General features: G+C 40.0%; 1 protein-coding gene across 4 annotated transcripts in view; it reads left to right on the top strand.

The window, feature by feature from the left end:
* UPP2 (uridine phosphorylase 2) overlaps positions 1–13,031 on the top strand; it is a 44,516-nt gene extending 31,485 nt beyond the window's left edge. The window contains exons 7-8 of one of the 4 annotated variants that reach the window (XR_009520166.1): positions 384–529; positions 11,511–11,619. Coding sequence is in view for 2 of the 4 variants with exons in the window: in XM_060016765.1 (XP_059872748.1) it covers positions 11,511–11,662 (152 nt within the window). In the remaining 2 variants the exon portion in view is untranslated. Of the gene's footprint in view, positions 1–383; positions 530–10,629; positions 10,673–11,510 lie in introns of those variants that run through there. The other 3 variants (XR_009520165.1, XM_060016766.2, XM_060016765.1) reach the window with 3 other exon arrangements.
* Positions 13,032–13,247: the final 216 nt, after the last annotated feature.

The raw sequence follows: 13,247 nt of genomic DNA, 5'->3' as shown, positions 1-13,247 counted from the left end.
TGTATATATATATACATACATATATATACACACATGTACACAAACACACCTATTTGCTTTTTTCTCCTGAATCATTGTATATAAATTATAAATATTATGTCACTTAACTCTTGTAACTTAGCATCATTTCCTAAGAATAAGGATGTCCTCCTAATGACCACAATACAATTATCAAACCAAAAAAAAAATAAAGAAAAGTAAAAATCATTTCATAACATCATTTAACATCCATTCCATTTTTAAATTTTCTGATTTTCCTAAAAATATCTTTAAAGATTATTTTAATCTAATATTGAATTAACTTTATACACTGTATTGCTTAGTTATTGTATCTCTATACTTTTACATCTAGAATAGTTTCCCTACTTTTCTTTTTTCCCCAGGACAGAGGAATTTTTGAAAAGTTCAGGCAGTTATCTTGTAGAACATCCATGTTCTAGATTTGTCTGTACTCGTCATCGTGGGATTTCACTTTATTTCCTGTAAAGCAGAAGTAAAGTCTAGTGGCTTGATTAGATTCAGCTATGTGGTAAGAACACTTCATAGTAATGTAAACTTTCCATTGCACCACATCAGGGAAAGGTAATGTGAAGATATTCCACTGTTAGTAATTTCAAGTGGATCACTTGGCTCAAGGGGTAACTGCCCATCTCCCTCCTCTGAAAAATTAATGTTTTCTCTCTGAAAGTAGCAAGTAACTTCTGGGATGATAATCTGGCACTGTGTGAACGAATATCCTGTAACCCAATCATCTTTTCCCAGTGATTTTAGCATGGAATACAAATGATGCTTTTCTAATTCCATCATTCCTCCTACGTTTGTTAGCTAGCATTCTTTTAAGAAGAGCCTTTCTTTCTCACGCTCTTCTCTCTCTTTTTTCTTTTTGGTGGCAGGGAGTCGTTATTGTTTGGTGGATTTTGTTCAAAGCAGTGTGTTATAAGCAGTTTCTGTCATTATTCTTTTTGATACTCAAATTATCCCAAATGTGGCCAGGAAGAGCCCCTTCTAGTGCACTCTTCTGTCCTTCTGACATAATTCTCTTAACTCTTGAGAATTTTCTTGCTTTCAGGCACAACGGGATTCTTAGGTACCACTTACACTTTCCTTGCCTCAGGTCTGGGATCAGCCATTTCTCCAAGAATCTCTGCTTCCTTTGGGTGGAGAGTGGCATTAAGAAACCAAATATGTGTGTGGCATGCATTTTTATTTTTGGTGAAATTATTCCAATAGAACCACTAATCTCTGACCAACACCAAGAAAACCTACTGAAGTAAAACATAATTTTCACAAGGACTAATCAATATAACTATTCTTTGTGATTTTAAATTATTTTCATAGTCATCCTCTAGATTAAAAAATCTACAAACAATAAATGCTGGAGAGGATGTGGAGAAAAGGGAACCCTCTTGCACTGTTGGTGGGAATGTAAATTGATACAGCCACTATGGAGAACAGAATGGAGGTTCCTTAAAAAACTACAAATAGAACTACCATATGACCCAGCAATCCCAGTACTGGGCATATACCCTGAGAAAACCATAATTCAAAAAGAGTCATGTACCAAAATGTTCATTGCAGCTCTATTTACAATAGCCAGGAGACAGAAGCAACCTAAGTGTCCATTATCAGATGAATGGATAAAGAAGATGTGGCACATATATACAATGGAATATTACTCGGCCATAAAAAGAAACGAAATTGAGCTATTTGTAGTGAGGTGGATGGACCTAAAGTCTGTCATACAGAGTGAAGTAAGTCAGAAAGAGAAAGACAAATACCGTATGCTAACACATATATATGGAATCTGAGAAAAAAAAATGTCATGAAGAACCTAGGGGTAAGACGGGAATAAAGACACAGACCTATTAGAGAATGGACTTGAGGATATGGGGAGGGGGAAGGGTAAGCTGTGACAAAGTGAGAGAGTGGCATGGACATATATATACTACCAAACGTAAAATAGATAGCTAGTGGGAAGCATCTGCATAGCACAGGGAGATCAGCTCGGTGCTTTGTGACCACCTAGAGGGGTGGGATAGGGAGGGTGGGAGGGAGGGAGACTCAAGAGGGAAGAGATATGGGAACATATGTATATGTATAACTGATTCACTTTGTTATAAAGCAGAAACTAACAGACCATTGTAAAGCAATTATACTCCAATAAAAATGTTAAAAAAAAATTCAAGTTTTATGGATGGAAGAGGTAAACCTGAAAAGTTAATAAAATATTCTTTATTAAATTGGCTATGAAAGCCTCAGACCTAAAGCAAAATAGCACCATCTAAAATATTATTTTTGAGTGGGAAGCAGTCCCCAAATATGAACAATGATGTCTAAGAAAATGTTGGAGCAACTTTTTTTAGAATTCATAGTTTTTTTTTTTCAGAAAAGAGCCCATAGAATATGTCACCTATCAAACGTGTTTTATAGTGTACCTACTGAGTGCATAGCACAATACAAGAAGCTTGACTTTTAAATCAAATCTTTGGCTGATAAGATTTGTCTCAATTATTATCTTCCTAAAGAAAGAAGGACTTCTGTGCATCAACCAGTGGCCTGAGCACCCAAGCAGTAGGGACACAGCAGAGGATGACACAGACAGAATCTCTGCCCTTGCGGAGTCTAGGGGGGAGACAAACAACAACAGAGAGCAATCTATAATAATATGGTAATATGTTAGATGCTGAGGAGCATGATGGTGAGAAATAAGGCAGGGAAAGGGCACAGGGACAGCCAAGGTAGGGAGGGAAACCATACATTAAAATAGGGAAGGGTACACAGAAAAGGTGCCATTTAGGAAAATGCCACGTGGGTGTCTGGGCAAAAGGAGTCCAGGAAATGCAAATCTAAGGTTACCAGGCAGGAGCATTCAGAGTGTGACAGAGAAACAGGGAGACCAGTGTGACTGGAGGGGAGTGACAGCAGTGGAGAGGGTAGGAGATGGAGGGAGTATGGACTGTGTGGTCCCTATGACAACTGTGACTTTCACTCTGAGAGATATGAGAAGTCATTGCTTTGAATAGAGAGGTGACGGGATCTGGCTTGCGTTTGAACAGGAGCACACTGGCTGCTGATCTGGGAAGATCCTACTGGGGTTAAGGGCAGAAGCAGGGAGAGAAGTAAGAGGGCTGATATAGTAGTCTAGGGAGAGATGATAGACCAGTACAACAACAGTGGAGGAGGTGAGAAGTAGTCATATGCTAGATACATCTTGAAGGCAAATCCAACAGGATTTGTTGACAATTTGATGGGAATTTGGAGCGAAATGCTAGTGAAAAATGATTTCCAGGTTTTTGGCCTGAACAGCTGGAAGGATGGAGTTATCACAGTTGGGATAGAAAAAATTGGGTGAGGATTTGGCGGTACTGTAGTAGACATCAAATGGAGGCTAAGTGAGCAGGTGGATTTATGAATCTGGAGTTTAGGTGAGAAATTTGGACTGGGGAAATAAAATTGGAAGTTGACAGCATATAGATGGCATTTAAAGCCATGTAACAAATGAGATGACAAAATGCCTGAGTGTAGAAACAGATGAAAAAGTCAGGGAGGTGAGGGAGATCCAGCAGAAACTAAGGAAGAGTCGTCAGTGCAATTGGCAGTATACCTGGAGAGTCTAGTGTCCCAGCCCCAAAGAAATCTTCAAAGAAGTAAAGAATTACAGCTGAATAATGCCTTATTTGATCACAAGTGGAACTTTAATTCTAATACTTGTCCTTATTGTCAATCAATTTTAATATACAAAACTACAAACAAAATGTATGCGGTAACATTTTAGACAGGAGTTACAGGTCACAAGAAGAGATTAATTGTAGAACCACTACTCTCATCTCAGAATGAACGTACACACAAATCCTTGTAACATATGAGTAAAGGATGCAAGTGCATCCTTGTCCTCTTTAGAAGGCCATCATTAATACCTCCTTTCAGGGAAACAATAGCATCTGCTTTTCTCTCCACAAGTTAGTGGGAGTGGGAGCCCCAGCGGCGGGCAGCTTGCCCTTTCCTGAGCCGCAGCCTAACCAGCACATGACCTGCAGGAACACCTGGATTAAGATATTTCTGCTCCAGGAAATGCTTCCTCACATTTCTTTCTTATGGAAACAGCAAGCGGTCACTTGAGTCATGGCTCCACCTAATATGCAGATGGAGGAAAATTTGGTAACCAGTTTAGTCAAACATAAAATGCCACGTCACGAACTGCTGCCCTGATGTAAGTTTAGTGATGAGCATCAGTTCTTTCTTAAGAGGCAGCCAGAGAGTTCTAGGCTTGTGAACCCCGGACCCTAGTCTTTCTCTCTTTGAGGGTGTTGCCAAAGCTTCGGCGACGTTATTCTGTTATGAGGGATTTTTTTGTCCTTGCCACGAATCCTTGTGACCTTGCTTTCTCTGCCAGCTGCAGGTACCTTCCCGGACTCTGTCCTCTCTAGCTTGCCCCATGCTGCGCTTTCCTTTTTCTGCTGCTATTGGAGCTGTTGGTAGCTGATTTCAGCCTGCCAATAGCTCTCTTCCAGGCCACTGCTGCAGCCTTTCCATTGAGCAGACCCTTTCTGGGCTGCCAACATGCACACTAAAGGTTGTATCTGTAACTCTGTAATTCTGCAGTTCTTGGGAGTATTTCTGTCCAAATTTCTTCATGGTGACAGGGACTCTTTATCTACCTCAGACACCACCGTTTCCAAAGGTGCACTCCTGGTACAGGAAGATCAACACCTGGAAGATCAACCACCAAGGAAACAGACCAAAACCCCATGCATATGATGCTACCATGTTCCTATCTCTCATCCCCACTTCATTATATCCTTCCGCAAAAGCAGTGAAGCTTGGAAAAGCTCTGTATGAGGTAGAAAAGCTTGCTTTGGGGAAGGGCTGAGAGAGACTTCACAAGCAGCTGTTTTAACATACTTATTAGGGAGGCTATATACCAATGCTAAGCGACACTGGAAAATGTGTTTCATCTGGCACCGAACGCTCAGGGCTCCCAGGCCTAGTGCCCCTCCCCCTCAATCCCTCTCCCACTGTCAGCAGTGGCCCTTTCCACCCAGTCTCTCCAGACAGCCTTCTCTAATGGTCTTTTTATGTCCCTTTAATACTACCAGATGACTGGATAACCAATCTGACTTCATAGTAAGGCAATGATGGCTAATAAATAACAACTTTTTATTTAAACAAGAGTCTTCTAGAGGCTCACTGTCCTAACTCAGAGGAGTCAGTCATTGACTTTGGACAGGTGCAAAAACAGATCTTTCTGCATTCACCTGGGACCACATGGATTACCACTTCTTATCTTTATGATTAATATAAGATCTCACCTTAAGTCTCACTTCATCAGAGAAGTTTTGCATGACTACCTAAACTAAACTTACCCACATTCATTCTACTTATTCACTCATTCACTCATTCCACTTCATTTCTCTGCATCACATTTACCACTATACCAGACTACATTTCTGTTTTCTTTATATATTAACTTACATATTATTTTACATGTATTAATGCATGGAGGTATGTATTTAGCATCTTTCTCCATTACAGTATAAGTAGCATGAGAACAGGGACCTTGTTTGTCATTTTTTTTGCTATATCTCTAGCACTTAGAATAATATCTGCCATATGGGCATTCAATAAATATTTACTAAATGAATGAACAAATGAGTGAACAGAATGACCACTCAACCCCTACTGACCGTGGAAGACGGCTATAACAAATTCAACTGGTTCCTTCATTACCCAGCTACATTTATGGCTTGGAATTTTCTAAAGGACTTCGGAGTGTCACAAAATTGTCCAACTAGGAAGAGGCAAAGCCTTAAAGTTAAGCCTCCCTTTGCTGTAAGTTTCATACAATACTTCTGCTATAGCTGTAGCCCGTGGATCTCCTGATATTTGATAGGTGGACAAACTGCTTGAAATGGGGCCACGGACACCCCTAAGTCACTACTGTTATCCTGATCTCATTATCCTGAAAAATAATAGTGGGAATCCATTGTTGCTTTAAGAAGGACTTGGGTGAGGGAAATAGTGGCTGTCACAAAATTATTCTACCTTGAAAGGCTGAACCTTCAGAACAAGGTAAACCCACTGTACAATGCTGTATGAATGCATTCATCTATGGTTTTATAATATGCATATATCTGTCCCTCTCTTAAAGCAAAATCTACTTTAATTAAACCCCTAACATTCTGATTAAAGATGTTAATCCTTTTGCACTGTGAACTTGTGATAAGTACGTTCAATTTTTACCCATCTTTAAAAGACAGTGCCTGCTGCCTTTTGACACAAGCTTGCTTGCATGACAATATACGAAACATAATATTTATCCAAGATTAGTTTCACTTAAATCTTTGTCTTTAGTTGTTGGCAGCACTCACAGTGGATTTTCTTTAAGGGTAATGGAAGAATTCAGTGTTATTTCTTTTGACAGATACTGGGAACTTTGGGAATGTATTCAGTCTTCATAATATTACAGCTCAGTGAAAGGGAGCAGAATCTGGCTTTAATTCCATTTTATATCCTTCTGCTGGTCCCAGAAATGAAGGCTATTGGGCTCTGGGAACTGCAGGATGATCACTGATAAAGTAAAGAAGATATTACAACAAGGATTAAAGATTATACTCAGTCTGGAACTGGACTGTTTCTTAATTCAAAAATGAGGAAAATTGGGGTTTTGAAATATTATTACACAAAGGCAAAAGGCAACCCACTGCAGCTCTTCACCCTCACAGTATCTCCTGAGAGATACTGTGGCTCAGAGAGGTTAAATAACTTTCCCAAGTTCTCACAGTAAATAAGAAGTAGCTGGACTGGAATTGGAACCGAGCTCTGTCTGACTTGAGGTCCCTTTGCACCATGCCCTGCTGAGTCTTCCCAGCAGCCTCCCATGGATGCACAAGGTTCAGATCTCTATTCAGAGGAACCAAAAAAACAAACAAACAAAAAACCCTGCAGGTTTTTCTATTTTAAAAGTTAGCTGTGCTACTTTAGAAAGAAAGCAAATCCCCTAAGGGCTAACCACATACCAAGATGGTTAGTGTTGGAATCAAATAAAGCATTACATTGATACTTATTCAGTAGTATGCACAGTTATTATTTTACCAAGAAAATAAGTCAGTGTGTCTGGGAAATCAAGCATAAATGGTAAGTAATTCATTTATTACGCTTATAAAGACAGGATTTTAAAAAATTGTTTCTTCTTGCTTTGCTGGTTTTTACATATTTTAAATCAAGGTCTGTGTCTAGAGTTTTGTTTGATTCATTTTAATTCTACTCTCCTGTCCTCTATCCTACTCCTGCCTTCCTGTACCAACACACTCACATGTTAGAGAATGATTTGGGGCCACAGATTCAACTTTTTGTGTGTTGGCATTACCTGTGACCTGCCTCTTCCCACCTGTGACCTCAGTGGGGCTCCCTGGGTTCTCCCTGTTGGAGCCTCTGCCCCTAGCACAGCAGGCACATCCTCTGCCCATCCTGACACATCTCTGGTTGGAGGTCCAGCACCCAGCAGAAGCGCAAGTCCCCAAGTTTGCAGCTGGACCTCCTGGAGATGACAGCATGGTCCTCATACCAAGATAATGTGAGGCACAGAAGCTGAGCAAGACCTTTGAGGTCCAACCTGCTCCTTTCTCAGAGAATGAAATAAGACCCAGAGAGTAAAAAGTGACCTGTCTAAGGAAACACAGCCAGATCACAACGAAGATGGACTAGCCCTGTTATCTCCTGCCTCCTCACCCCCTTTCCTGGCGCTATTCCATAGGTATAAAAGAGTATCATATTTATCTATCGACAGATTACTTATACTTTCTCCTTTTTCTAAAAGGCATTAGCAGCAGCTTTCAATAAAAGATGAATGTATAAATAATTTAAGCAAAGGTAAAGAGAATAAGAGGCATGTATTTAAGGGAGTGGATGGGGAGCTCTCAATATCAAAGAGCTACCTGGTAGGGCAATACTAAATCTAAATACTTAGATTTAGTTCTGACTTTCCTAGAGGCCAAGTTGAAAATGGAAACACTTTGAGTTACACAGCTCTCATTAGCTTATAAAGAAAGCATTTAAGGTTTGTCATAAAAACGTTATCCAAATGTTAAACTTAAGTGAAATTATCAGCTATATTACATCGACAGTGTCTTTAGTAACACTTTTATAAAAGATATGGGACAATTTTTGATAGAGTTAATGCTAAATCTTGGTTCTCTGGGAACCTAAAGTACTAGGGTGCAGGTATGAACATTTGCTTTAATTTAATTCAGGATAGAGTTTAAAGTCTTTAACGCAATAGCTGTCAAATATCAATGTGCAAATAATTTAACTGAGTTTCTTGTTTTAAGTACAGATTAACTGCCCTTTCTTATTCCTCACTCCTTTTTCTGTATGTCTGTGATAAAGCCTAAAAATCTGCATTATTAACAAGTTCTAGTTCTGACGCAAGTGGCCAGTGGAGCACATTTTCAGAAATGCCAGTCTAGACGAACAACTTGTTCCTATGCTCCTTAGCTTTGATCAGATCCTTTGAATATAAATTTTCTCCACTTGGTTTTTGATTAGCAGTCAACAGCCTGAGATAGACGTCTCAGAGGAGACAGAGGAAGTGCAAAGGTTCTGGGTTGTTGAGGTTTCTGTGTTTTATATACCAGGCACCTGAGGAATAAAGATGGGGTCTGCCTAAAAAGCTCAAACCTTGAGAAGTGAAGGGCTCCCTGTAACGGGCCGGGGAGAGGTGGGAGAGGGGCAGTCCTAAGGGCCAGGCTGGACACTCCAAAGCCAACCTTTGCTGCTTTGCCATTTTCTGAGACCCAGCCCTGTTTGGTTCTGCTGTGCACAGGGAGTTTCTGCCTCACATTGCTGCCTTTGCCTACAATTCATTGGAAAACCTTCCTGGAACTCCATTCTGAATCACAGAGGTGGAGCTAAAGCAGGGATCCATGGGGGACCATAGATTTCTAATAATTCAGGGTGGGCTTCAGGAGCCCTGAAACCCTTGAAATTATATACAATATTTTGTGTGTATGTGCATATGTGTATTTTTGTGAAAAGAGGTTGCAGTTAACAACTTTCATCAGATTTGCAAAGGGACCAAAAACAATCAAAGAGTTAGAATCACTGGGAGTTCCTGGTGTGGCCGAGGGTACATTGAGCTTCACGTTAACACTGGTGTGTTCCCATCCCATTGCAGCCTGAGGTCAGTTAGCTGACAACCTCCTTGGTGACAGCTAGGTCACTGAATGCCTCTCTGCAGGAGCCATACTCCCTGCCCAACCTGAGGATTATGGTAGCAAAGCTGTCAGGCTTAACTTTGACAAATTGTTTTGGGTAAATTAGTCCCTTTTAATTGCTTGTGCAAATAGTAATTTTAGACGACAAGATTATTACAGGCTGCTTGTTAATGGGTCCTCTAGCATCAAGAAAACACCACTGAGATCGCGACGACCTGTTCTTGTCCCTCTTTGGCCTCACCCTTGAAATAGCCGGAGAAGACGTTAAGTCAAGTCAGCTCCCGCTCCTTGACAAGTACAGAGCACGTGTTTCCTTTTATCCTTCTGCCAAGTGAAGGATTAGAGAAGGACTTTCATCTTTTCCCTGCTACCACCAGCTCATGTCAGCCATCACAGACTTGCTGATCATTAACTTGAAAAGCCAAGGAAGTTTCTAGCTCTTCCATTTACTTGTTTACCTGTTGGGCCAACTTGCTTTACAACTGAATGAGTTTTGAATAAACAGGGTACTAGGTGATGAAAATACTTGACTCAGCTCAAGTTGGATATTTTCAATTGCTTTTCAGTTCACTGAACAGGAGGGTCAGTTTGACTGATCTGTCTGCCTTATGGTTTGCCATGTGCAGAGGAGGAGGGATGGGAGGTAGAGTGTCTTCTCAGCAGTTTATGAAGCTGGGAATTGACTGGTTATTTACTAGCTGTGTCCTACTGGGCCATTTTACCTCCCTGAGCCCTCATTTCATCATTTGTCCAAAGGGGATAAAAATAAGAGCTAGCTCATGGCACAGCTATGAGGTCTAAATGGTATCATAAATACCCAGCATATAGCAAGAGCTAAACCAAACAAAAAAGAAAGCATCTATTATGATTACAGTCCATTTCGCCTTCTCAAATCCAGAAGTCTGAGATAGTGTAGCAGTCAAAGAAATAAATATCACACTCAAACCCAACTTTATCTTCATGACCTCAAAGCTTGTGACTGTAGCTACATCTAATCCCAGATCCACTGAAATCCTTTTTAAAATGATGCAGATGAACATAGAGATTGTGACACTGCTATCAATTCAAAGTGGTTGTCACTGATTTCAATGTGTATAACCACATTCCTTGAAATCAAAGATTTCATGTGAAACTGATGATAAAGAATTTGCAGGGGACCCAATGTCTCTTTCTTGTTCTTGCTGGAACAAACCAAAGACGCCGCTTTTATGGTGTGTTTTCAAAAATGAGAATTTCATTTTTTTTAAAAGAAAGATGTTTGCTCTTTCCCCCTAGTTTTGTAACTATCACAAGATTTTGTCCTCATTCTTTAGAAACTAAATGCTAATAAATGTGCTCCTTCATGGAGCTGATTCTTAAGCATATCATTTATGCATATCATTTCATTTAAGCATATCATTTCATTTTTTTTTCTCAGATTTCAAAAGAGTCAGTACTCGCCTTTATTGCTATTTCCCAAGGTTAGTGGCCATATCTCTTCTCTATTTACTTCCCTCTCCAGTAGGCAAATTCAAACACTGCACCAAGGAGTAAAATGTCATCTCAGGAAAAAAATGGCTAGCTCTCTAGTTATATCCTGAAGTAAGAAAAGTCTGCTTGACGTAGAGAATGGACTTGAGGACACGGGGAGGGGGAAGGGTAAGCTGGGATGAAGTGAGTGTGTGGCATGGACATATATACACTACCAAATGTAAAATAGATAGCTAGTGGGAAGCAGCTGCATAGCACAGGGAGATCAGCTCGGTGCTTTGTGACCCCCTAGAGGGGTGGAATAGGGAGGATGGGAGGGAGACGCAGAGGGAGGGGATATGGGGATATATGTATGTGTATAGCTGATTCACTTTGTTATAAAGCAGAAACTAACATACCATTGTAAAGCAGTTATACTCCAATAAAGATGTTTAAAAAAAGAAAAAAGAAAAAGAAAAGCCTGCTCTAAGAATTGGAAATGGGATAGAAAGCTGGAGGTTTGTGTATCTTGGATGGCAAAGATCCCTCCTTGTTATTATCTTGAACACAAATCTTTTCTAAGCCTTAATGTAGCCAATTATAGGGGAAAGGAGAAGGGAGAGTGCTGAAAATTATTTCAATTAACTTATTTAGGTGGAGTGTTTGGTGGGAGTCCACAGAAATATGAATTATAATTCATATGGAAGTCTGGAAGGTTCAGTAGATTGCATTTATGGAAAAGGAAAACAACACAAAGTACATGTGCTAGGGACACGGGGGTGTCTGGTTAATGTTTCTATGCAAAAGATAAACCCATTTGTTTGGTAATGGTCTTATTTGCTCTTCTAGCTGCTGTGGTCTGTGTGACACTTCTCAACAGACTTGAATGCGACCAGATCAACTCTCCCCATGATGTTCTGGTGGAGTACCAGAAACGGCCTCAGCTCCTAATCTCCAGATTCATCAAACAGCGGCTTGGACTTCGTGACCAGACATCATAGCTGGGCAGCCCAATCCTTCCCTGCAAGTTTGTAGTTTCAGTCATAATGTTGAAGTCATATATTATTTGTGGCATTTTTATATAGTTCTCATCCACACGCTAAAATCATAATTGAATGATTTTATACAACCCTTTCTCTTAAAAAAAGAATTTATTGTAAAAGAGTTTAATAACTTACATTAAATTAAATTCAAATTTCATTTTAGAATGAGTTAGCTAAGTCAGTCTAATAATTAAAACTGTAAAACTCCTGTACTGTGACATTTGGAGTTTCATATGCAGCATTAATTAGGTTCACATCAAAATAGATCAACCACTTGTGGATACAGTTACCCGTCACTCTGTTTCTGAAACTAATCCAGAAATTCATGTTAGAACGTTGTCAGGCACTTCTAGATGTTGGACAAGTGACAGAAATTGATCATGCATATTCAAAATATTTACAGAAAAAAAGTGTCAGTGTAATGTAGGTCTATATGAAAAAGCTACACTTAGGGAAATGTGACCATACTTCTTTTTTTTCCCCTGCAGGATTTCAGTGCACCACGTAATAGGGTTAGAGCCTTAGGTTTGCCCATGTTTGTGATTTTATCACAAAAAGTAACAACTCTAGATCACACATTGATTTTCAAATGAAAACCCTTGGAAATGCAAAGAAAGATCTTCATTTTTCTTCAGAAATCACAAATGATTAAATCACCTTCTAGCAATTTTTTTTTCTTTTAAGAAAATGCATTTTGAAGAGGCTGTACTTTTTTTTTTTTTTTTTTTTTTTGCGGTTTGTGGGCCTCTCACTGTTGTGGCCTCTCCCGTTGCGGAGCACAGGCTCCAGATGAGCAGGCTCAGCGGCCATGGCTCACAGGCCCAGCCGCTCCGCGGCATGTGGGATCTTCCCGGACCGGGGCACGAACCCGTGTCCCCTGCATCGGCAGGCGGACTCTCAACCACTGCGCCACCAGGGAAGCCCGAGGCTGTATTTTTAAAATTTCATTTCAATATTAACTTCATAGGCTGAGGAATTAATAACAAGTGAATTTAGACCTGCATTTAAGATGTTAAAGTCATCCTTTCGTGTGACTTTGAAGCAGGTCTTGCCTGCACCCAACCTGTACCCCTATTCAGTTTGACCCTCTGGCAGGCATGGTGTCACTTAGAGAATACACCTTGCTCTGTATGAGTTGATGCCTCCTGGGGGGTTCTTCTAAGGCTGATACACTTAAGAGTTGGGAAGCATGGATGGCGGAAGGGTGGAGGAGCGCTTACAATCTTGAATAGCATGTAACATTGTGTACATATATTTATATTGTTGTGGCTCAAATAAAATTTAATTCCAACCATGAGAGAGACCTCTTTTGTCTCTTTGTAATCAAAGACAATAAACAATCTCCTGAGAGGAGCATCAGTTTGGGAACTTTTTTGGCAATAGATATGCTTGGAGTGCAATTTTTAAAGTATCCCAGTAATTCACCATCAAATACCAGCATCAGAACTAAAAGTAAGGTAGAATAACACTGAGGTCATTAGTGTGGTTTTCACTGTGTTTCATATATATTTTTAGACCAGGTGGAAACTACTTCAGACTGTTC

Source organism: Delphinus delphis, chromosome 7, assembly GCF_949987515.2.
Source record: "Delphinus delphis chromosome 7, mDelDel1.2, whole genome shotgun sequence".
Taxonomy (NCBI): domain Eukaryota; kingdom Metazoa; phylum Chordata; class Mammalia; order Artiodactyla; family Delphinidae; genus Delphinus; species Delphinus delphis.
The sequence above is the reverse complement of the archived record's forward strand: the minus strand, read 5'-3'. Positions and strand labels throughout refer to the sequence as shown.